Source organism: Wolffia australiana, chromosome 12, assembly GCF_029677425.1.
Source record: "Wolffia australiana isolate 7733 chromosome 12, ASM2967742v1".
Lineage (NCBI taxonomy): Eukaryota > Viridiplantae > Streptophyta > Magnoliopsida > Alismatales > Araceae > Wolffia > Wolffia australiana.
Window position 1 is genome coordinate 6,666,819 of NC_135846.1, and position 24,863 is coordinate 6,691,681.

At 40.1% G+C, this 24,863-nt stretch overlaps 1 protein-coding gene across 1 annotated transcript; it reads right to left on the minus strand.

Moving 5' to 3' along the window:
- Positions 1-5,437: 5,437 nt before the first annotated feature.
- On the minus strand, positions 5,438-23,087 carry HIT1 (Membrane trafficking VPS53 family protein). The gene is made up of 25 exons (XM_078583979.1): positions 22,900-23,087; positions 22,341-22,411; positions 21,891-21,985; positions 21,152-21,208; positions 20,873-21,023; positions 14,233-14,303; positions 10,807-10,931; positions 10,236-10,396; positions 9,848-9,989; positions 8,909-8,972; positions 8,601-8,795; positions 8,480-8,518; positions 8,287-8,391; positions 8,134-8,193; positions 7,627-7,704; positions 7,382-7,489; positions 7,245-7,310; positions 7,095-7,172; positions 6,895-7,028; positions 6,677-6,770; positions 6,490-6,567; positions 6,329-6,391; positions 6,192-6,260; positions 6,020-6,115; positions 5,438-5,913 (listed from the first exon to the last, which is right to left on the minus strand). The coding sequence occupies exons 2-25, from the start codon at positions 22,387-22,389 to the stop codon at positions 5,593-5,595; spliced, it is 2,499 nt and encodes an 832-aa protein (XP_078440105.1). The 5' UTR covers positions 22,390-22,411; positions 22,900-23,087; the 3' UTR covers positions 5,438-5,592.
- Positions 23,088-24,863: the final 1,776 nt, after the last annotated feature.

The following is a 24,863-nucleotide window of genomic DNA, read 5'->3' on the forward strand; positions in this document are numbered from 1 at the left end:
TTCAGGAGAACATACTAAAGACAAATGTGTTTCATTTTTATTCAGAGCACATGCAGTAATGATCAATTTAGTGCAAATAAAAATGCAATATGTATGAAATCAATACTCTAAATTACATGCCATCGTATACCCATGCACCTAGATCACTAGTAGTCCCTAGGAATGGTATTTGTGTATTTCTTAACATGCCAAATCATGTGGTTCTCTTGTTTCCCTTTTACTTCCTTGACATATGGGTTGTGCAATTAAAGGCCATGGATATCCTTTTAACCCTATGATTCAATCACAGGTTGATAGCTTCCTTAAACATTAGAACTTTCACTCTACAACCATGCTTCAATCCATATCAACACCATGTACATCCTCTCATCTCTCCACCAATAATCACTGCCACTTTCTCTCCTAGTTGACCTTTAGATACTCTTTCCATGATCATGACTTTGGCTTGATCTTCCACACCCAATTTACCCTCAGGTGGAGTGCTAGTGTGTCATTCCCTTCTCCTTAAGGAGTGGTGAATGCCTACTAGTGTGAACCAGTTTAATATGGAGGCTAATGCCTATTGGGAAGATTAATGATATATGTACTAGAGTGAGGAAAGTGTGGGTAGGGTGAAGTCATGGGAAATGGTGTAATGAGTGGTGCCACTGAACTGCTTTGGGCAGACACTCTCCAAGATTTTAGAAGATTTTGGGAGGTAGCAGTAGAAATAGGGTCCTCCCTTGGATTCTCTCCTTTCATAAGTGGTGTCTCCAACTTAAGATCAAGAGGGTACTCATCAACACAAGTTAATTCAAGAAATGTAGGAGCAGATAAAGAGAAGAAACTCAACCCCTTGATATAGTTTTTGTTTTTGTTTTTCTTTGATTTTTTATTTTCTTGATTATTTATTTATTTTTTTACTTTTTAATTGTTTGATTTTTTTTTTTTCTTATTTCCTTTTTTCACAAACTGGGTTGTAGGCAAAGTAATAATATGAGATGAATTATAAAACAAAAAAGAAGAGGAGAAAAGGATTAGTGATTGACAATCAGACTATATATATTAGTAATCTAAATATCTAAATATGTATATAGCTTACTGTCTACACCAAAAGGAGTTGATTATTATAGTTCATGGAGGGATATATGGGAAAATGGCAGGACTAGACAGATAATGATATTTAGAGTATAAAGATCTAAGATTGGAATCTATCATAAATAAATGGATATCATTATGATATCATTTCAAAATTAGTAAGATAGGCAGACTTGAAAAGTGAATGCTCTCAACTGCTAGAGTTAAACGGTAAAGGTGGTGACCATGATTTTGTGACATGTCTTGAATGAATGTGGGGGAACTTGAAGATGGGAAGGTATGGGTAAGGCTAACGCATGAGACATTGGACTCAAGTAATGCACTCTTCCCATCCAAAACAAGGTTGGTTGACTGAGAAACTCAGCTCCTTTTTTCAGTTCACAGGGGCTTACACTATATGCCTAGACGTTACTTAGGGTGGAGCAATGTTGAACATAACTAGAAGTGAAAATTCGAGAACGAAGTACCCAACTCCCAGCTAACATGAAGAAAAGTATGAAGTTAGGGTTCTAAGAGGGCTTTGGAAATTCTCTTGTCAATATTATCTATGGGTTGTTTGATGAACCATAACTTTGAAACTCACATAGATTCCCACATAACATAGGATAAACAAGTGAGAAGGATAAAAAGTTTTTCTATGAATATATTGATCATGAAATGCTTTCATCTTGGCTCTGTATATTCTTGAACTTTATATGCTTCATTTCTGATCTCTTCCAACTCATTCAGTTGCAGAAGCCTTTCTTTTCATACTTCTTTGAGAGAGATAAAGTTTTCTAATAGTCTATAAGGTTCTGTGTTCAAGTTCTAGGGGCAGGTGACATGCTTTACCATGTACCAACTTATAAGGTGAAATGTCCATAGGGGTTTTATAAGCAGTTCTATATGCCCAAAGGGTTTTCCGAAAGTTTGGTGGCCCAATGCTTCCCGTCAGGCTTTGTAATCTTCATCCAAATTTTCTTAATCTCTCCATTGGATACTTCTACTTGCCCATTGGGTTGAGGATGGTATATTGTAGTGAGCCTATGATGGATACAATAGATTGTCAACAATCTTTTGAAGTATTGATAGTTAAAGTGGGTTCCTCCATCACTTATGATGGTTCGTGGACACCCCAAACCTAGAGAAGATGTTCTCTTGGACAAATTTTAGGATGATTTGTGATCATTTGTCCTCATGGTAATGGCCTCTATCCACCTGGAAACAAATTCCATCCATATGAGAATATAATCATAACCATAGGAAGGGGAAAAGATTCCCATGAAGTCAATCCACGGTAGATCAAAGATTTTCACCTTTATAATGGGATATAATGGCGTATGGTCTTTCTTCTTAAGATTCACTATAGGCTTACATGTTAAACATCTTATGTGATATTCATAAGCATCTCTATGTAGATGTGGCCAGTAAAACCCACATAGTAGTACCTTAGATGTAGTTACTTTATAAGAACAAAGTCCTCCACAAAGTGATGAATGACATGCTTCTAAAATACTCCATTGTCCTCCCTTCTGTACACACCTTCTATAAATTTGGCCAATTCCTCACCTAAAAAATTCAGGCTCAGTCTAATAGTAATATCAAATATCTTTGTCAATTTCTTTTTCCATCCTCATATGTCTAATCATCCAGGAATCGATGTGCTGCTCCAGATATTCATATTTAATATCTAGGGACAGGGATTGCATTAGCGAGATTGGTGATCATCAGATTCATTATCTATACCTTGCCTATCCATTATTTCTACATTGAATTCCCTCATGAACAGGATCCACCTCATTAATCTAGGTTTCTTCTCCTTTTTACCTAATAACAATGTTAGTGCAGCATGATCTCAAAAACTATAGCTAAACTACGAAGCAAATAAGACCTAAATTTATTTAAATCAAAGATAATAGCAAGCAATTTCTTCTCAGTTCTGGAGTAATTTACTTGAGCATCATCAAGGGTCTTTCTGGCATAAAAGAATTCCACTGTCTTCTTATCCCTGTGTTGCCCCAAGATTCCTCCAACTAGAAATCTGAGTCATCACAAAAAAAACTCAAAAGCCAGGCTCCAATGAGGACCATGTTGATACCATCAAATTAGATCAATAAAATTTCGCTTTTATACTTTTTTACCACATATTTTAATATTTTCACAAGAATAATTCAATGATACATTTATGATTTATCTTCCTAAGCTTTATTTTTATATATTTTATTTAATTTGATGACTAACACCACTTGACTCCTTAGAGTCAAACGCATTTCTCACATCTTCTTGGAGTTTTATATGAAGAACAGGACTTAGGTCAATACAATGGTGAACTTGAAATACAAATGGGAGGAAAGTAGAAACTTTATATGAAGAACAGGACTTAGGTCAATACTATGATGAATTTGAGATACAACTCGGAGAAAAATTGAAACTTAAGCCATCCTATATAAATAAGAAGAGGCCCAAATAAAAAATAAACCCATTCTAGAAGCCCACTCTATAATCCCATTCAAATCTCTTTAAGGACTGAGTTAACTAAACATAAGAATTGTGGAACTAACCCACAATTTGAATTTTAAAGGCTTCTTTTCAAATATGTGAGGGAGAGAATGTGGATCCAGGATGGAAAAAACTAATCCTAGCCCCCCAAACTCTTGGAATGAAATCCAATGTCTGGGAAAGTTACAGCACTTCTATTTAATCTCTCCATCCCTTTATTTGTGTCCCATATTGAATTTCTACTCCCAACTTGTTGTTGGGCGCCTAGTGAATCTGATTTGTTTGATCCATTCTTTTTCTATAAGAGTGTTGGAGAGAGAGTACAAGGGTGATCAAGATTCTTGGAGAAGAGCACCACTTAGCCCTTGGGGGAAGTGATAATAAAGTTCGTGTGATCTCCTAAATGTTTGATTCAATTTTATCACCTTTTTCTCTTGGTAAAATGGATAATTCCTCCTATAGCGAACATGACTGAAAAATTCCTCCTATAGCAAAAGTAACAGTCTTTTCAGTCTAATACCTACTCAGGGGAGCAATACAGCCTGCAAACTACAGCCAAAGATTTTCTTTAACGATAAATATTATTTCTTGCCCTAATGATTCTCCACAAATTCCTTAAAAAATCACATTTAACTATTCAAACTTATCTAAAACAAAATTAATATGTATTTAACTTTTGAAAACAGTTTTGACCCGTTTTCATTTATTTCATTGATTTTTATAGTTATAAAATATTTAAAAATTGATAAAAATATAAAAACACCTAAATGTGTTAGTTTAAAATATATTTAAAATTCAACTTACTCACTCATTACCTGGTCCTTGTGATTTCGGCGCTTACTTACCCCACTCTAGAGGTGCTCCAGCAATACTTCAAACAAAGAATGAAGATGTATACACATCTTAACTAGAGGTGGCTTTGATCATGAAGAGTGAATTTGGATCAACATAGAAGAGGAGATAGATACATAACAAGACAGGAAGGAGAGAGTCTGAAGATAGGTACCAGTTATATTAAATAATCTCCTGATTATCAAACACTCAAAGTAACTTTTCATAGAATCTATTGAGTGATTGCTGCTCATTGAATAATCTTGACTACCTATTTCAGTAAAATTATGTCAATATCACATGAATTTATGGATTAAATTGATTCAAAGACTTAACTTGAATCCTAGTTGCCTTTGGGGGCCTCACGGTGCGTGCAGAGGACACTCAACGTGGGAAAAACTCCTCTTTGTGCTTTGGGCGTTATGGCTGCACCACAATGCAGTGGTGTTTAAGGAAAGTTTCATGATGTAGAGAACTGTCTATCCTACTGGTTTATTAAGAAGTTAAAGACAAAAAGGGGACTAGGCTGGTCGGGCATGTATTTTTCTAATCACATATTTAATTAATTTTGGGTTGATCACAAATTTTGGGTTGATCACAAATTTTGGGTGATTGTAACTCTTTTTCTTCAAAAAGAAGTTTAGTAAAAAAGGGAAGTCCTAGAGAGACACTTTTTAACAAAAGAGAGATAGAAAGAGTGAGAAATAGTGAGAATGATGGGAACAGAGTAAAAGGAAAGAAAAAGAGATGATAAGCAAGAAGGCATACGAGAATGATATACATACATTTATAGATTTAGTAAAAAAGAATGATGGCACACTAACAGGAAAGAGTAAGAGGGGAAAAAGAGAGTTAATGTAAGATGGACATATAGTAAGAAGGGGAAGACAACAAGAGAGAAAAGATGGCAAGCGTATATGAGAGAGAAATACATATTGAGAGGGAGAAAAAGAGATGCCGAGGTAGAAAATAAGAAAGAAAAGAAGGATAGAATTGGAGAAATATAGAAATGCTAAGGCAACCCAGTCAGCTTTCTTTGAGGCAACACCCATTAAAATCAAATCATATGGTCTAAATCAGCTCCACTATTGACAGATATGTTAACTTATTATAAAAAAAATTAGAAGCTAATAGTCCATTTAGAGAGAGCAATGGAGAGAATGTGTGGGTGGGTGTTTACCAAATTTGGTAAAATGTAGATTGGCATTATGTGTTGAAAAGCTTCCTGAAGGGGCTGTCCTTTCGATCCTTGGCAGCCTCAGTCAATGCCAAGAACCTCTTGAAGCCGGTGGTGGCAGCTCCCCGCCCGAGCGCGGCCGCCCGTGTCAAAACATCCTCTCGAGTTGAGATAGCTGCTCCTGCAGCTGCAGCAGCAGCGGCGGCAACATTCGTGACAGGCATTGACTCGACTTGGCTTGCTTGACCCACAGGAGCAGCAGTAGGAAAGGCAACACTTAGTGGTGGTGTGGCTGACTGGTGCTTGCTGAAGTCGTCCAGTATAGCCTGCTGGTCTGCCTTCTTCAGCCCCTGAAAGGACAAGGCATGAGTTGACTTTTAATTGAGCATCCCCAGAGAAGTGTCCTGAAGTTGAAATTACAAATCAGGTTTCATTTACTGTAGCTTAAAGGCTGACCTTGAGTTCAAGGATCCGCTGGAACTCTGAGAGAGTGCCCTCTGGGAGCAATGCTCCATACGTGCTAGCCACAGAGTCAATGGGGGATAGAATAACCTGTTTTAAAAAAACTGCCCATATAAGTTCAGGCTCATTTGGGAAGGCGAGAGTGAAATACCCATTTATCCCTCACCTTGAGTAAAGCCTCTGCTTTACTCATCTCCTGGCCGACGAATTTAGCATAGCTGGCAGCGCTGGCAGTCTGTGAGAGGATCAGAATTGAGAATGTTGACTTTTCAATGCATTTACCATCCAAAAAAATCATGCTACCTGTTTCCCTAATGCGGGAATCTCCAAGATAAGGGTCTTCACTGCCTGTGTGTCTAAAAGCATCTGCCAAACAGAGAACCGCACTGGAATAAATTTCTCTTCTTTTTTTTAAGAATGACGCAGAATAATTCACTTTTTCTTTTTATGATTCTCCAATAAACCTGTTGGGCGCCGGTCTCTGATATTAGCCTGCACTTGAAGATATTGAGATAGAACCGGGGACCGAGAGAAGCAGCCAGCTGGGGTAAAGCAGTAAACGATGGGTGAATTTCCCATATAAGAATGGAAAAATAATTGGTGATTTTAATAAGTGGAATAAATAATGAATCAAGTAGGATCACAGCTTGCCTTATCCAAAAAGAATTGAAAATGTATTGAGGGAAGAAGGTTGCCCAGAGCCGGAATACTGCCCACGAGAATTGAATTTATGCCATTGACGTACCTGGGGGTAAAGTAACACTTGTGTTATTAATTCGATCAAAAAGTAAAACCTATTGGGTTTATCATGAGAGTAAATTATTTTTCGGCTGCACTGAAATGTGAAATAATTAGGTGAAACAAATTACTCGGATTGATCACCAACGGATTCAAGTGTACCCCACGGAACGCGTGTCATTGCGGCCATTTCTGTGTCGAACTTAGTTTCCAGGCCATTAACCAAGGTCATGAGTGCTTTCGTGATCAGGGATGAAAAATCGTCCTAAAATTGGATAACATTTAGAAGGATAAAAAGGCAAATTTTGTGTAGATAGAGAGAAAGGAGCACCTGAACTTCTGACATGTCCACCTTGCCAGAGAAAGGAGGGTCGATCATCTTAGAAACATTTTCGGCCAACTCACCGGACTGCAGAGAAGGAAGATTCAGAAATAATCTATTATTAATGAGTCAAGCGCTCAAAAATTCTCCAAAACACACCGTTTTTAGACAATACTCGGCAGTGTTCACAACATAGCAAATTATCTTCTCCTCCCGGTCTGACACCTGTAAAAAGGGTCAAATCAATAGGGAGTTTTAGTTAATTCTAAATTAAATTTCTCAGTTCGAGCAGCCACCTTAATTTGTCCATCTGTTCCAGTGGCGGCTGCCACAATGCCCATGCCTCCTTTGGGTAACTTAGCAAATAATTTTGCGGCATACCCTTTCAGAATTTTTTGGAAGACCTATCAAATGCACAAGAGAGATTTCCATCCAGTCTTTTAATATTTATGAAGAAAAACAAGTGACTTAGGAAACTCGACCAACGGAAACAATGTCTCTTATCATCCATCTTTGTGTCTGCTCATTTCCTAGTACTTACCTTAAAGAGGCTAAAGAGTGTCTGGCTTTTTGAGAGTGCACTGCATCGTTTCAAACTCTTTCTGATCATCAGAAATACCTGTCAAACAAGGGATAAGCAAGGACCAAGGAAACTCACGAAGACGAGTATGACAACCAAACCCAACATAATTAGCAGAATTATATGAACTTTGCGTGGAATAATGGAAAGGCACTTGGTACTATTAGAAGTAGGGACTGCTACGTAATTTTCCTATGCCTGTATCAAGTCAGGAAATATGTAGTGTAACTAAATCTGCTCGTAGAGTTTTGGTTTTATGGTTTCTTCCTTCCTCCCTCTCTCTTCCATCCGCTTTCTAACTCACTAGCTATGAATTTCAACAATTATCATAATGAACTTCTATTATGGCTTTTTTTTCAAATAATATACACTTCGAAATACGCTGCCGAGGAAACTTAAAGTGATTTCTTCCAACAGTTTTCCAAACAAAATAGTTCGGGAAAACAATGGAAAGGAAGGAAGAACTACCTGCATGCTACTTGACAAAACATTCGTTTGACTTCCCTCCTCCGGGTCCCAGCTTTCTTCCTGCCCAAGACAATAGAAATTTCCCTCGTTTATGATCATGAAAAATGTTATCATCCTGAATTTTTAGCGGAAAAAGTGAAAGAAATTAGAAACCTGAACAAGCTTTTCAAGCTGCTCCGTCAACGTTTTCTCTTCCAGTTCAACATATACTGTTAGATGTGGCTCGAAGCATGAGGATACAATGCCACGGAAGTTCAGCTAATGGAAGTTCAACAAAAAATTCAATTTTGAGACATGATCCAGAGCTCAAAGTAAACCAAATTGAATAATTGACCCTGCTTCTTACACCAGCTGCAGTCACAGATGAATCTTTCGGAGCAATCTTCTGTAAAAAAACAAAATGAAAATTCCAGCATTGTTAAGGGAAAAAACTCGTTAAAATGGTAAAGACTCGTAATTCTGAATACCAGCTCTGCTCCAGGATCGTGGATAGCAAGTTTCTTCTCATATTTTTTCCTAATGTCGGCGACAATTTGATTGTTTTTCTTTCCTTCATCTGTTTCTTCTGTCTCCTGGCCTATTTCTTGATACTGAGATCTAGCTGACCCCCCACCAAACTTTTCAGCCAACTCCTCTTCAAATTCAATGGTCCGTTGCAGCGCCTACAAGATGTTGAATACAGTGAGCAAACTGATGTCAAAGTCATATCAAATATTAACATTCTTGATTACTATAACAAAGACAGCGTGACATTCAGGCCTCAAATAGTAAATACCATTAGCAATGCCGTGACGTCTGGCTTCTCCTTAAGATTATCTAAGATCTCCATGAGTTGAGTCCTGCAATATACACCTAATTCTGATGAATCTGCACCAAAATCTTAATCGTAGAAAGTCCATGCAACTTAATCATATGAAAATTATGTTTTCATGGACAGAAAACTTGTCAGAGCAAGTGTCCAGCACATGCATAAAACAAGTTTAATAGCTCAAAATGACAGAATTGGAATTGAGAGAAACGTCAGCCAAAAAGAAAAATAAGAAGTCATGAGCTGAGGTCAGACACTCCCAGTGTTTCTCCAAAATGCTCTCCTCACAAAATAAAAAAATAAACCGAGAGCTGATACAATCCCTGTCTCCCTGTCGTTCCTAGGATTACTTTAATCGTTTCATCCAATAGGAGCATTTTATTCATTTTCCAATATTTTCTTTTTGAAATATGCTTGAATTTCACTTTAAATATAGCAGCCCTCCCTTTAGGAGGGAAGACAAGAAGTACAACCGAGCTGCTTCATCTCTGTCTAGTCCGGCAAAGTTTATTCTACCACTATCTTCTCCCCAGTGACGTTCATCCCCTTGGACCTCCTAGACGACCTCCGTCCGGCCTGCCTCTCGTGTAGCTGAAGTCCAACCCGCTATTCCCAATCCCCATGATGACGACCATTCGAGCTTCTTCTCCCTCCCTTCCAGTCCTCACCCCTATCTTTCTTCAAAAAAAAGTATGCGGGAAAGATTTCTTCCAGCATTTATTGGAATGCTTTGCAACAGTGAAGCCAAGCTCCAAGACAAGCAGCTTCTTAACAAGTTATGATACACTTGGTATACTAGCACGAGGTGGAAAAGACACCAAGAAAAAAATTACAGAAATAAAATTGTATACAGGAACAAATACTATGGGGGAAAATGATACAATTGAATGATTCATGGTTACAAACCTTGTCAATTTACAGAATTGTAAGCAAAGAAGATAATCAATGTGCCACGAAGGTGGAAAAATTTTCCAAACATCTTCATTGCTCCGAAGCCTGCGCTTAATCCATGCATATCTCCTTTCTGTTTTATCTAATTTAGCCAGTTCTGGATGCAAAAAAAGCTTTGTCAAGTGAGAAAATCATTCCCCAGTTCTAACTCAGAATCCAGCAAAAAAAATTTCGAACTCTAGGGTCAAAAAGGCATCGACATGCTAACTCAGAATCCACTAATGGTGATATTTAAGTACTTTACAACTCAAAGAAGACAAGAATAAGCAAACACATAGTTTGTCACTTCGGAGAATTTATCATCAAATGAAAAGTAGACATAAGCATCTGAGGTTATAATGACCTGCCCCATCAAATATCTGACGATAGGAAGTTAATTCTTTGTTGCAAAAGTTTCTGATCAGCTCTTCCTTAACAGACGCTTCAAGCACATCAACCACTAAGCAGGCATCCGATAACTGCTGCAGCAAGTTGCCTTCTTCTGACTCTTTACCAGTCCCAAGACTGCATCAAAAAAAATGGTTCAATAGTCTCAAAAATAGACATTGGTGGAAAAAATAAGCTCAGGGAAAAGTAATAAAAAACGATTGATGTACAGAAACTAAGTCGTTAGCCCCAAATGTGTTCTCATTTAGACAGGTCTATATTCCATTCGTCCATCTACATTTTTATAAGGGAAACAGACACGGGAACCTTTAATAATTAAGTAACCACTTCAAAATTCACCAAAATAATAAAAATAAAAACTTTGATGCACCTCATCTAAGTATTATTTCGTGTGCAGAATTTAAACCCATAACACAACACACTTAGGATGCATTTCTGGACAACCAACTTTTCTTCAGACATTATAAGCCTATGTAGAAATTAGTACTTAACCTACCCATACCAGAATGTTACATTAAAAAACATACCTGGAAAAATCTGAGAAAACGTGAGACCTGAGGATCTGTTTGATATTTTTAAATTTCTCACGCAGCTCACTTATCTTGGGAATGTCACGGTATGCTTCAAAGTGACTGCATAGCTGGTTTACTGCCTGAAAGTTCAACAGAGCCACAAGAATGTTCAAAAAAGGTAAATGAGAAATAACTGTATAGTATTTTAAATAGATCAATAGATCCCATGTAGTGATAAAATCATCTTTAAAAGATAATTTAACCTGAAAAACTTTAGAATCTACCTGTGTTCCTTTTTTATGATTCGAAAGAAATCAGACTTTCGTATTGACATACTGGAACTGTCCGCAGGTGACAATAATTGTCATCCAAATCCTGTCATCACTGTAGGTAGGTTGAGTGACAATCACAACAACCGAGACAATGTAATCATCGACTCTCATCATCGGAATGCAGTTAACAGACAAGAGACACTGAAGATGACTGTTTCATCATCATAGTTGTCACAGTGGTGAGGACCAATGGGTTCTCACCATCATAGATACCGGTGGAGAAACTTTTTTTTCCACAGAAAATGACAACTTTCATCCTGCTTTATCATGACAAAAGTCGTAATATGGAGTACCAATTATTGTTTCATTACTGTGCGTTAAAGCAGCATATCCCCAGAATACGGCTGAAAAGTAATTATTTACCAAAATTTTATTGACACGGATATCTTTCTTCTTTGACAAGCTGAAGTTACCCTGAAGATTCGGCTCATAAGTTGCATCTATTCTTTCAAGAAAAACTAAAAGTTGTGTATATTTAAAGCACGTCGTCATTTTTAAAACATGCCAACATACACACTTGTGCACATCTTGATATATTATTGATATCAGAAATGAGAAATAAAGTAGACAGTTCTAAGACAAAAGTCAGGTTCCAAGAGCAAAATGATAGATACATAACCCATTGCCCGATGGTGAAGAGCTCAGACTCAGAAAATAAAAAATGAAGGAATTGATGAACAAGTAAACAATTACGGGCTGGTCCAAAAGGATGAAACAAAACTCCAACGTTTACTTAAACTGCCCTAGTAAACTTCATATCAAAGAATGTTCAGCACCATCCACCGCTGAATATTCCATTGATATGGAATTATCGGAAGACACATAAGAAGGGAGCCACAGCCATGCACTTGCCACTTTGAGTACATCAAGATTTGAGTCACCTGAAATCGCAACTGATGATTGGCTGGAGAGCGGTAGATCCTCCCAATCCAGAGGATAATGAAAGCCAATCCCACATGTTTTCTTCATCCATATACTATTTCCTATTCCATGTTCCCTATTCTCCTCACTTATCTCCTGATTCCTGATTCGATCTCCTCCAAGGTGATCAAGAGCTAAGTTGCACTAATTTCTATGGGGTATTTGATTTTCTTCGTTCTGCTTGCACCAACAAATAACTGCGAACATTTAAGTTTCCTGGAGCTCTGCCATTCATGACTAGTTGTGAGGCAAATCCATTTTTTTATCGCTTGCACAGCTAAAAGATGCAGCCATCCTTAAGCCAGTATCCATCCTAAATCAGTTTCGAAATTGGACTCACTTGTGATGTGTTATTTTCAAAGACATACCAGCATCGTACCGATAAGAGAGCCCGATAAGTCAGGCCACGTGCAGGATCTCACGCATGGGAGCACATCCCATGGAGATCCTATAAATAACTGAAGCAGAGAAGACGCCAGAACCAGACTTTTTTCAAGATTCTGTTATTCTGAGGGACACTTCGGCTGAGGGCCGGGAGCCGGAGCCCCCTGCGACCAGAAAAGGGGGAAAGGATCATCGTTCCTCTTTTAATTTCCATCTTACTTCTCTACTTCTTGTTCTCGTTCTAAATCTGAGACTACATTTCGTTTGGTTTCATCATTCGCCCAAAGGATGCCAGGATTCATCGGTGTTTAACTTCTTGATTTCACAGAATTGATTTTTTTTTTTTTTGAAAGAATTGATTTCGCAGAATTGATAATCAGCAGTATCACTTGGAGTGTCTAATTAAAATTCTATACCTACTAGGATACCTGTCGGAATTAGCTTGATACTGTCAGCTAACAGCTCATAAAATATTAAGGTCATAGACAGATCTTAAAATGCAACTAATGTTCGTCATTCTTTCAATACATTCTGTTGAGATGAAAAATATCAGAAACTGATAAAAAAGCTGTGGTATTCTTGTCACAATGAGGACTACCTGTGCAAGAGCATCTAAAAGTTTCCATCGATACCTCCTGGTGACAGATCTTACCCCTGTAAAGGCTACTTAACCCTAACTAAAGAAGTTTTGGCCCTATATCGGAGCTCCTGTACACATCAAAGTACACTGTCCCAACCTAGATTCGAAAATTCCTCTTACGCACTGATGATCTTGATGCTAGATGCGCAGCTAATCAAACTGCTCTCTCCAGACATGATAAGTGGGCGTCCACAAAATTGCGGAACGGTATCATCATCTGAAAAATTATCAATGATGGACATTGAAAAGCTGATTAAGATGAAACAAAGAAGAAAAAATTAGAATCTAGGAACTGAAGTTGAAGAATTTGTCGTTATGATGTAGAGAAGTGGGATTTCAATGCGTAAACTAGGCGCATCAATATTTGACAGAATTCTACCAAGGATAGTCAATAGGTAGTCCCATGCATACAAAGTTAGAAGAAACTAAACTTTGTAATTGACAGTCCCCCTTAAGGTGCACAAAGATAGTCTAATAACCAAACTAGATACACAAAATTCACCCAAAATTTGTCAGCGGCAAATCAGTGTACAAAAAAACAGGCAGGCTTTACAAGAGCCAGTGAGGAGCAGCGGTTGCCTGGCACAGCTAGTGGACAGAGAGAAACTGATCACACGTAGTCAAACAAATATGGTAACGTTGTGGATAATGGTTGCTTCAGCAGAGAAGCATTGAACAGTCAGCATGAAGCTCCTAAAGGGCATGCAGCCATGTTATAGGGAGGCATCGGGATATGCACTGTCTGACAGTGGGAGCACCGACTGAAGAGCCACCAGAAACTCAAACTTGTTCTGATACCTACTAGAGAAACTAGGATTTCAGGTTTCAACTTGTAAATTGGGTACATGCCCAATATTCATTCTGATATTATTTAATGGCCTAAGGCACATTAACACAAATGCAAAACAAACTATTGAATATATGCCGTTAGGTAGAATACTAGACTTTAATATAACTAATACTGTTCCTCCTCACTGGTCGCCACTGATATGAATATGTTATAGTCACAAAAAAAATGTAAGCTTGGAAATTATTTTTTGAAGAAATAAGGTTGGAAAACTAGCATCATCACTAAATATGAATAAAAGTATTATTCCATAATCAATCCCTGGGGGGAGGAGTTTAAAAATTAGCAAAAAGAAAAATTAAGAAAGATTGGATAACCTCCAGCTGTGCCGCCGCCTCCCTGTACTGTCTTTTTGAAGCCATCACTTGAAGTTGCTCAACAGCCGAAACTGCCAAAGAATTTGATACATGAGCATCTCCCCCCCATTCAGCAATAATCATGGATTGGAAAGCACAAATGGATACTAGTAAAACCATTAAAAATACAAGTCGAAGTAAGTGCATTTGCTTTTTAAGTAAAGAGATTGGAATCGCTCAATGAGAAAATTGTACCAAGCATATGTGAATAGAAATGCAACAAATGTGCCAATACTCTGGAGGCACAAAATATTGATCGATATTTCATAAGAACTACTGATTCAGAGGTAATCAAACAATATTATTTATCATTCAATGTATCATACTATGAAACTGATCCAAAATTAAACAAAAAAAGAAAATGGATATGACAATTATTAATTTGTTCCACCATGAGATGATTAAAATCATTTAATTCATATCTTTTCTTCTGTGTCAATTAGTAATTTTGTAATTCAAATCAAAAGAAAATAATACAAAAAGGTATATCCGCGTTTTTAAGGAAACCACTCTAGCATCCACCAAGAACCAAGAAAATTTAAACATCCATCTAAAGAATGACGATAAATGTTCGGTCAAAGGCACTGATAAAATCCTTAAGCTATTAAGTAAGACCACGTACAACTAATTCAGAAACCCAGAGAGTTCAAAACAACAGACTTCGTTCAGATGCAACAGCTTATATTAGACTAGAAGACATTAAGCTCGCCTTGGTGATCCATTCCAGAAATCCCTTTAGCGTGGATTTATTCAATGTTTCAGCACCCAATGGAGACAAAAGATGCTTACTGATGGAGATGTCCATATGGCTAATGATAGGTTAAAGAACTGACAGAAGATGAAATAACTTCATCAGGAAAGCAATTATCTACATGAAATCATTTTCATATCAAATCGATTGTATGTCTTCTTCTTCAAAAAAACATTCTACCGTATGTCTCATGTTTCCATCAGTAAAAAGTGAATTCTGATGCATAAATGAGAATTACTTCAATCAAGTAATTCGTTTTTTATACACTCTAAAAATGATGGACCATCAGGATGGGCATCCAAAATGCTTAAATTTGTAGAAAACGCGATGAAATTTGAAGGTCCATCCTATGGGTGGCATGCGACATATAAATATAGTTTCTGTGGACATTGCGTATTTTATGTTATCTGCATGTTATTCCCTAATATAACCCTATTAGGGTTATCCCTATAAAGACTTGTATCTTTCCTTCGGAATAGTTGCGTGGTGTGTGTGTTGTTTTTTCTGTTCACATGGTATCAGAGCTCAAACCTAGATTCGACCTGGGTTGAGCTACCTATTCAACCGCCGGAGCTTCTTCCTCCACCGTCTGCACTGTCGGATCGCCGGATCCTCTTACGCCATCGGACTCCCAGCGGCTTCCGGCAGCTTCTTCACCTTCCGCGGCCTTTTTTTTTTCACCTTCCGCATCGACTCCCGGCGGCTTCTTTAGAGCAGCTCGGTACGCGGACGCTCCGCATCGGCGGGTTCTTTATTTTTCGGCATCGGCAGCTTCTTTCTCATAGCAAGACTTGTGTCGGCAACTTATCGTCTTTGCCTGGAATATTTCCTTGCGCAAGACTTGTTTCGGGATTTCCTCGTGCGACTTCTCTCTTCGGGAGTCTCACCTTCCTCGACGGTCTACCCTTGACTGTCTTCGGGAGTCAACTCCACTTCCTTAATCCTCTCCACTTGTGGTCTTCTCAGTGGTCTCCTGCTGTGGTCGTGTTCAGACTTTGCTTTGCGATGAGCATGGAGACCCCTGAGACTGTCGAAGCACAGGCCTCAGATGTGACACCAGCAAGTTCTGTCCGGTCGCCTCCTGCCCCAGCGTCGTCTCCTGAGCTGGGGAATTGGTCTAATACCTCTGGACCGTTTTCTCTGCCCAATATGCCTCCAGATGGGCTGTTTACTGGCTTCAATTTGCTCCAATGGCGCCAGTACGTTCAGATTACTCTCAAAGGTCGTCTGATGCGTCATTTGCTTGAAGATGGACCACCCCGGACAGATTCCAAGTACTACGACTGGCTGGATGTTGAAGGGGCTGTTCACCGTTGGCTACTGGATAGTATTTCGCCCACCATTAAGGGCGAATTCTTGTCTCTCGAGTCGGCTCGGGCAGTGTGGGAAGCTGCTCTTGAAAGTCACTCCAAGAAGCATAACATCGCCACGTTGTATGAGCTCGTGCATCGGGCTGCCAACTTACGCCAAGGGGACAGATCTATTATGGAGTATAGCACCGAGCTTATGTCCTTATGGAATGAGATCGATCATTACATGCCACCTGATCCTCATTCTGTGGACCGAAAATACACTCTTCAGCTCCGGGTCTTCCAGTTCCTTATGGGACTTAACCCCGAGTATGAATCTCTCCGTGCTCAACTTATTCACCGGGAGAAAGAGCTTACTTTCAAAGATGCGCTCCGTAGTGCTCGGGTTGAAGAATCCCGCTTCCGGCAAACTCAAACCACGGGTTCGGCACTTGCTGTCCAGTCGTCCACCTCTTCTCGACCTCCGATGACACCTACTTCCACTGGCAGTGGTGTTCCCACTCGGACTGAGGACTCTCCTAAAAATGACCCTTCGCTCTTCTGCAATTACTGCAAGAAGCGAGGTCACTCGAAGGAGACATATTTTAAGCTTCAACGAAAGAGACTGCAACAAAGCAATCTTGCTACTGTCGCATCTTCTGCGAGCCAAGTGCCCCAGCCTGGTCAAGTACCTATGCCGTATGGTCTTCTACCAACCAACGCCTCACCTTCGAGCTTCACCCCTGAGGAAATGGAACGTCTCCGGCGGTTGCTTGATCCACCCGTCGTGGGCTCGTGTTCCTTAGCCCACGCAGGTACGTCCACCGTTCTTCCTATTCCCTTGTCATCCTCTCGGCATTCTACTTCATCCTCAACCTGGCTTCTTGACTCGGGTGCCACTGCTCACATGACACCCAATCCTCGCCACTTCTTGACCTATGAACCTGTTTCTGGTTTTTCCAAAGTCAAAACTGCATCTGGTGATCTCCTCACTGTCGCCGGAATTGGACGTGTCGCTCTTTCACATACTTTGCATCTTCCTAAAGTCCTTCATGTTCCTCGCCTGGCTCACCATCTTCTCTCTTTATCCAGTCTTGTTCGTGATCTAAACCAGGCCATTACCTTCACCCTTAATACCTGTTTTTACCGTGATAAGGTGTCGGGGAGGACGATTTCCATTGCTGAGGAGCATGAGGGCCTCTACCTTGTTCGACCCCCGTCGTCTTCTCACTCTGTTGCTGCTGCGGCTGTTTCCCTTTCGGCGTCCCATGAACGTTTGTGGCTTCTCCATCGACGTCTTGGCCATCCATCTTTTCACACTCTTTACCATTTATTTCCTAAACTCTTTCACGGTCATTCTGTTGATCGCTTTGTTTGTGACGCTTGTCGAATTTCTAAACATCATCGTACGACGTATCCTATCTCTTCTTCTCACTCTACGTCTCCATTCTCTCTTATTCATACCGATGTATGGGGACCAGCTCCTGTCCACAGCGCCTCTGGATCTCGGTGGTTATGCATTTTTATTGATGATGCCACTCGCTTCACGTGGGCCTATCTATTAAAACATAAATCCGACATATCCCTTGTGATCCCTCAGTTCTTCTCTCTTATCCACACCCAATTCTCTCCTCCCATTAAATGCTTCGCTCCGACAATGCTAGAGACTATGTCAATTCTCGTTAACCACGTTCTTTCAACATAAAGGCATTATCCATGAAACCACTTGCCCATACACCAGCAGAATGGTGTTGCGAGCATAAATTCCGTCACATTTTTGATACCACTCGCAGTCTTCTATTTCATATGCATGTGCCCCATTATTTCTGGGGCGAAGCCTGTCTTACCGCCATTCATCTCCTCAATCGTCTCCCGTCTCGGGCGCTTGCTCATTCTACTCCCATTGACCGTCTCCAGCAATCCTTTCCAACTCTTTCCCTTCGCACCAATCTTCTCCCACGTGTTTTTGGGTGTGTTTGTTTTGTCCCTAATCATGCTCTTGGTCGTAACAAACTCACTCCTCGTGCTCTCCAATGTGTCTTCGTCGGCTACTCTCCCACCCAAAAGGGCTATCGGTGTTATCATCCGCCCTCTCGTCGCTTCATTGTTACCAAGGATGCCACCTTCGACGAATTCACTCCGTATTATTCTTCTTCTTCTTCTTCTTCTCCCGACTCCACTTCCTTAATCCCACCGTCGGATCCTCTTGAATTTCTTATTTTTCCCCCGCTCCTCCGGCCCCCTCCCCAAAACCCTCCTTCCTCGCCAGTCCCGTCTGAAGGTGAACCTCCAGCTCCCACCGTGGATCTGTCATCTCTGTTCCTGCTCCCTCTTCGGCTTCTCCGCTTAATCCCCCCGAGGATGTTCCTTTAGCCCCATCCACTCACCCCGGGGATCCCTCCTCCGACCTATCTCTTCCTCCTCGTGCTCCTTTCCCTCGACACCAATGCCCTCCTGAAAAACGGTATGGTCTCACACTCGCTAGTCGCAAATCTCGTGCCACTACCACTCCTCCTTTACCCTCCTCCCCCTCCACTACTCCAGACCATTCCCCCTTAGCCCTCGTCTCTTCTACTCGCCCCTCGCCCTTATATCCCTTAACCGCTTTCGTATCCTCCCATCGTCTCTCCCCATCCTTCCATGCTCTTCTCACCTCCCTTGACTCCATCTCCCTTCCGAAGACGGTGGACGTTGCCCTATCGCTTCCTCATTGGCGTCGGGCTATGGAGGAGGAGCTTCACGCACTCGCTCTCAATGATACATGGGATCTGGTTCCACTTCCACCAGGCAAGCACTTGGTTGGCAGTCGTTGGGTTTATGCTGTGAAGCAGCATTCTGATGGCTCCATTGAACGGCAGAAGGCTCGTGTTGTGGCGCAGGGTTTTACGCAGAAATATGGCATTGATTATCAAGAAACGTTTGCTCCTGTGGCTAAGATGAATGCTGTCCGAATTCTCTTGGCCTTGGCTGCCGACCGTGGCTGGACCTTGCAACAGTACGATGTCAAGAATGCTTTTCTTCATGGTGCCTTGACTGAGGAGATCTATATGGCTCTACCTCCTGGGTATGCCTCCTTAGTTCCATCAACCTCGAGTTCGGTTGTCTGCCGCTTGAAGAAAGCTTTATACGGCTTGAAGCAATCTCCTCGTGCTTGGTTTGGCCGGTTCACTATGGCCATGCAGACCCGTGGATATCGCCAGTGTAATGGCGACAACACTCTCTTCTACCGTCATTCCACGTCAGGGGGCGTTGCTATCCTTCTTGTCTACGTGGATGACATTATTATTACGGGTGATGATAAGGAAACTATCGCCCAGCTGGCTGCTTATCTGTCCTCGGAGTTTGCTATTCGTCATCTTGGTCCATTACGGTATTTCCTTGGGATTGAAGTGGCTTACTCGTCCAGTGGAATTTTCATCTGTCAGCGTAAGTACACGATGGACCTTCTTTCTGAGCTTGGCAAGGAGGACTCCAAGCCTATCTCGACTCCAATTGATGCAAATCATCGACTTAGTGTTAATGAAAATGAAACTCTTGCTGAGCCCGGACAGTATCGCAGACTGGTGGGAAGACTGCTTTATCTCACTCACACTCGCCCCGACATCGCGTACTCAGTGGGTGTACTTAGTCAATTTATGCAAAATCCTCGAATGAGCCATCTACATGCTGCACATCGCCTTCTCCGTTATTTGAAGGGGACGATTGGCCGTGGACTTCTGTTCCGCCGTCATAGTGGTCTTCGACTCGAGGTATATACCGATGCGGATTATGCAGGTTCGGTGGTTGATCGCCGGTCTACCTCCAGGTACTGCACCTTCTTGGGAGGTAATCTTATTACTTGGAGGAGCAAGAAGCAGACGGTGGTCTCTCGATCCAGTGCTGAAGCTGAGTTCCGTGCATTAGCGCATGGCCTTTGTGAAGCACTTTGGATCACCCAGCTCCTCAGTGAGCTACGGTGTCCAGTTCCTTCCCCTGTTCAGCTGTTCTGTGACAACAAATCAGCTATCAGCATCGCTCATGATCCCGTCCAGCATGATCGCACGAAGCACATCGAAATCGATCGACATTTCATTAAAGAGAAGCTGGAGTCGGGAAAATTCTGTATGCCATATGTACCGTCAGCAGATCAGCTTGCGGACATCTTCACCAAAGGGCTTCATGCCCCGAGGTTTGAGGAACTCTGTGTCAAGCTGGGTGTGGAAAACATCCACGCCCCAGCTTGAGGGGGAGTGTGGACATTGCGTATTTTATGTTATCTGCATGTTATTCCCTAATATAACCCTATTAGGGTTATCCCTATAAAAACTTGTATCTTTCCTTCGGAAATAGTTGCGTGATGTGTGTGTTGTTTTTTCTGTTCACAGTTTCTAATTAGAAGAATATAGTGGGAGATAAAGGTAAAAGTCAAATTTCAATAGCAAATGACACTAAAAATTGATTATTTTTATGTAGAACCAAATGAAATAACCAAGAATGAACTTAAAAGACAGGTCTACATGGAAATATGATTTATTAGCAGGTCTAGATGGAACTAAGATTTATTAGCCATCAAAAAGCTAACCTAGCATTGTAAGACGATGAAGAGCAGTAATTGTCGTTGTGATATGTTTCTTGGCGAAGTCCAACTTTTTTATGTCTCGACAAATCTCTTGGACCATGGCTTCACTTCGTTGGGCCTTGGTTTTTATTTCTCGTATCTTGTACATAAGTTCCTGAGGAATAAGAAATATTGTTTTCCAAAGGCAAGTGAGAAAAAACCAGATATAACCCCAATGAGTTCAGCTAAAACCCTGGCATAATCATTAGCCACTGAGACATTGTCAATCGGACAAAATCCAACCTGAACAGCATTGGTGGCAGCTGCAAGATCATCCTTCGCCTTTGCTCCAGAATTACTCTGTGAAGTAAGATTTAATACATAAGCAGTATAGCCTCATTTTAGGCCATCGAAAATGAGATCAATGGTTTGATAATTCTTGGATAAACTAGCCACGGTGTTCTTCATTCTCAAACCAAGAAATATACCTTTTGCCCAATATTTTCTTCTCCAGAAAATATTTAAATCTATCCTCTCAATATAGATGCTGGTTTATAGAATAAGATAGTTGATTTGTTTTAACGATTACCATATAAGCTAGAACATGGTGCAGTAACCCATTGGCATAACAAAAAAGAGTGAGCAAACGCAATTAGGCTCTGCGGTTTCCATGGATCAGGACAATGACGATTCATCATCCTGATCGTCTTCATCAAGATGTCGATGATTAATGTCCACTGCATCATCATCTTCATCCTTTGTCTGCAACCCTTTCAAGAAAAATGTTCATCCTTTGTCCACAAATCGGACGGAAGAAAAAAATGAGGGCTCGTCATTGTCCTCCAGTCAATTTCTCTATTTTTATTCTTTCATGAGGAGAAATCATCGTCCCGTTCATTCATCTGTGACTAGGGTGGCCATGACGATGATGCCTCCTCTCAATTATGGGCACAGACAATGACAAAAAGGATCTGTCATTGCCTCTCGTAGATGAATACTTCGTCCATATTAGCAAACTCTAAAAGTAAGTGGTGCAACATACCTGCTGTCGAACTGCTGCAAATATCTCAGCATCCACCCTTCGTATCTCACTATGGATTTTTTGCATGAGTGGCTCTACACCAGATAATGAGGCTTCTGAAAAAATTGAGAGAAAAAGAGGGCCCATATTCTGATACAGTTAGCATATCAAACTAAAGGATTAAAATCATATCAATAGCAAAACTTGGAGCAGATGATTTCCATGTAAAAAGGCAGTTCCTTTCTAGATATATCCATCAAATCAACATAAAAATTATCTTTCAGACTAATCTATCACTTAAAATCAAAATATCGCCTTCACTATCTATTCACCCTTCATAGTTCCTAAGACTCAGATGGATAAAGATAAGTCCATAGATAAGCTATTATAGTTTTAATGACAGGATGGGAGTTAATGAATAGAAATGAAGTATAAATAAAGAATACAGACGTCATTAAGACATAGACTGACCTGTCGGGAACATCTGATTGATGTAGTCTAGAGCGCTTGACTTGTCCATTGTGGTAGCTGTCTCACGCAGACTACCATTTTTATGAAAAAAAAGGGTAAATCGTGGTCAAATAATGTCGGTCGCATTTGTTTTTCAGTGTAATAGACCGGCAAATCAGTCATGATATTTTACGTTAATGAGATTAAAGTCCCAGAAACAGTTAACAATCCAGCCGCTAGAAATAAAGAGACTGAAATTGTTGCAGAATGCAGTTTCCAACCTGACAGCATATCCACGAGAAAAAAAAGATGATAAAATCCAATTACCCTCAAATAAAATCCATCAGGCAGATCACAAAATCACACGGAAAGACCATTTTTTCTAAACTTGGATGATCATTACACGCGTAAAGCAGACGCCATCCAAACCATCAAGCGAAATTACAAAAATCCACCAAGCATCTCCCAATCAGAGGAAATCAAACCACAAACACAAGTAAAGCCGAAAGACCCATCACAGAAAACGGAGGAGGAAAGGGATAAATGAAACTCAAGAGAGAACAGGATCCAAATTCGTCACCTTTGACACAGTTTTTCGGTGTCCTTGACCAGATTTCTCAATTTCAAGCAATTCTTCCACTGCAACCCTCTGATTTCACAGATCCCTTCCCTTTGATTCTACGTTAAGAACTGATCTTCGGCGCCAGCCGACATCGCCGTCGCTCGCGCCGGATCTGCAAATTACTTCCCGCTGCTCAGTCCGACTCCTCCCTTAACACCCCCTTCTATTGTTGAGCGAACCGATCTCATCGGTCGATCGAATCGATCTGTACGATCCATCCGATCGAGAGACCATCTCGATCGAACCAGGTAGATCGGTCGAGAGTCGATCGGATCGGGTGATCGGTGGGACCCACCGAAAAGTAAAATCCTCCTGATATTAAGGAGAGTATTTCAATTGGATTAGTTTCTATCCTCCCATACTGTTGTGGACATCAGTATTGATTATGATCACCTGATACTAATGGTTGATATTGGTTATAATGTGGTTATCATTATGGATGGTAAAAATCGATTATTGATGCAAAGTATTACATGAATGTATTTTTATGTTGTTAGAACTTTTATATTTGACTGTATGAGTTTTAATAAAGTTATAATATTAGTTTGCCCTTGTCAATAATAGTCTTCGAGTGGGTGATGGTCTTTCCAATATACTAATGGTAGTCATTAACGATATCTGATATCAATAATGATACTTTTTATCCATATTAGTCGCTGCAACCATACAAACATAATATCCACCACAGGTTGTACAAATCTGCTACTGATATTTGATATCCATGTTGGTTCCATTCTTGGTGGTATCAAATATCATGGATACTAGTATCTGTGTTGGGTTAGCCCATGATCAACATCAAAGTTGAGAGTTTCACAGCAGAATAAATACTACTCAAATTAGACCTGTAAAACTATAATCAAATTATTGATGATCAGATCACCTCTTGTGGAGTCAAATCTGTAAGTGACTGGTTCCTCAAATCAGTGGCTTCTTTCTGGACAGATGCTTGATTTAAAGACCTATGCATGTCATTCCTGGCATGTGCAATCTCTTATTCTTCTTCTAGTTTGATGTTGTCAGATATTTTGCGAGGATTTTGTTACAATTATAGTCGCACTAGGGGGAGAACACCCTCGAGGAGACAAGAGAATAAGGGGGTGCATAAGGAGAAAATCACATGGATATGTCTTACCCTAGACTTGTCTTGTGTATTCAGCAATTTTTTCATCAAAACATTTCCAATTTAATATGTCATCCTACTCCCAATGAACTAGGCGCAATGCATAAGGAAATTATTGGAAAATTATTTTTTCCTATGTTTGCTTTAGCTTGTTTAAGAAATTCAATTCATCATCTTCCTTGAGTATATATCCTCTCATACCAAAAGTGGACGGTCCTATCTTGGACACACAATTACCTTCATAGACTTATTTTTGTATCCCAACTAAGATTATTTGGAGTCTCATCATTAGGGACTGGTAGATCAAGACACAAGATGCTTTGGTGTCTCAAATATAAGGGCCACCTATTGAAGGACCACTGATGTTAAGCTACACAACCATTCAGGGATTCATAAGATCAATCCCAGGGATACATATTATCAATGTCATGAAACTTTCCCTGCAAAGAAACCCCTAGCTCTCATTATTATGTCCATAGAAATGGTTATAGAATCAAACCATCCTTATCACATGAGTCGGAGTTGATGTTGATATTGTATCCAAGATATTTTATTATGTTTCTCAAAAATCCAAATAAAATTTTCATCGTGTATACTCATTGATTTCAGCATTTACACCGCATGCACTCACAAATAATGACTTATATTAATGAATTCAGAATGAGAAGGCGAATGGTTGTATTTCTTGCCAGGCATATAATACCACCACTTCATACCACTACATATATACAAATGAATACCATCGATGGAACCAAAAAAGTCTTCTGAAACAAAGTCATTATTATTTTTCAATCATTATTCT

Excerpts from the sequence above, each read along its gene's own strand:
- HIT1 (XM_078583979.1), bottom strand. The coding sequence starts at position 22,389 with ATGGACAAGTCAAGCGCTCTAGACTACATCAATCAGATGTTCCCGACA. Across the intron at positions 7,173-7,244 it reads CCGAGTATTGTCTAAAAACG|TCCGGTGAGTTGGCCGAAAA; the intron begins GTGTGTTTTGGA and ends CCTTCTCTGCAG. Across the intron at positions 6,568-6,676 it reads TTCAATTCTTTTTGGATAAG|CTGGCTGCTTCTCTCGGTCC; the intron begins GCAAGCTGTGAT and ends GCTTTACCCCAG.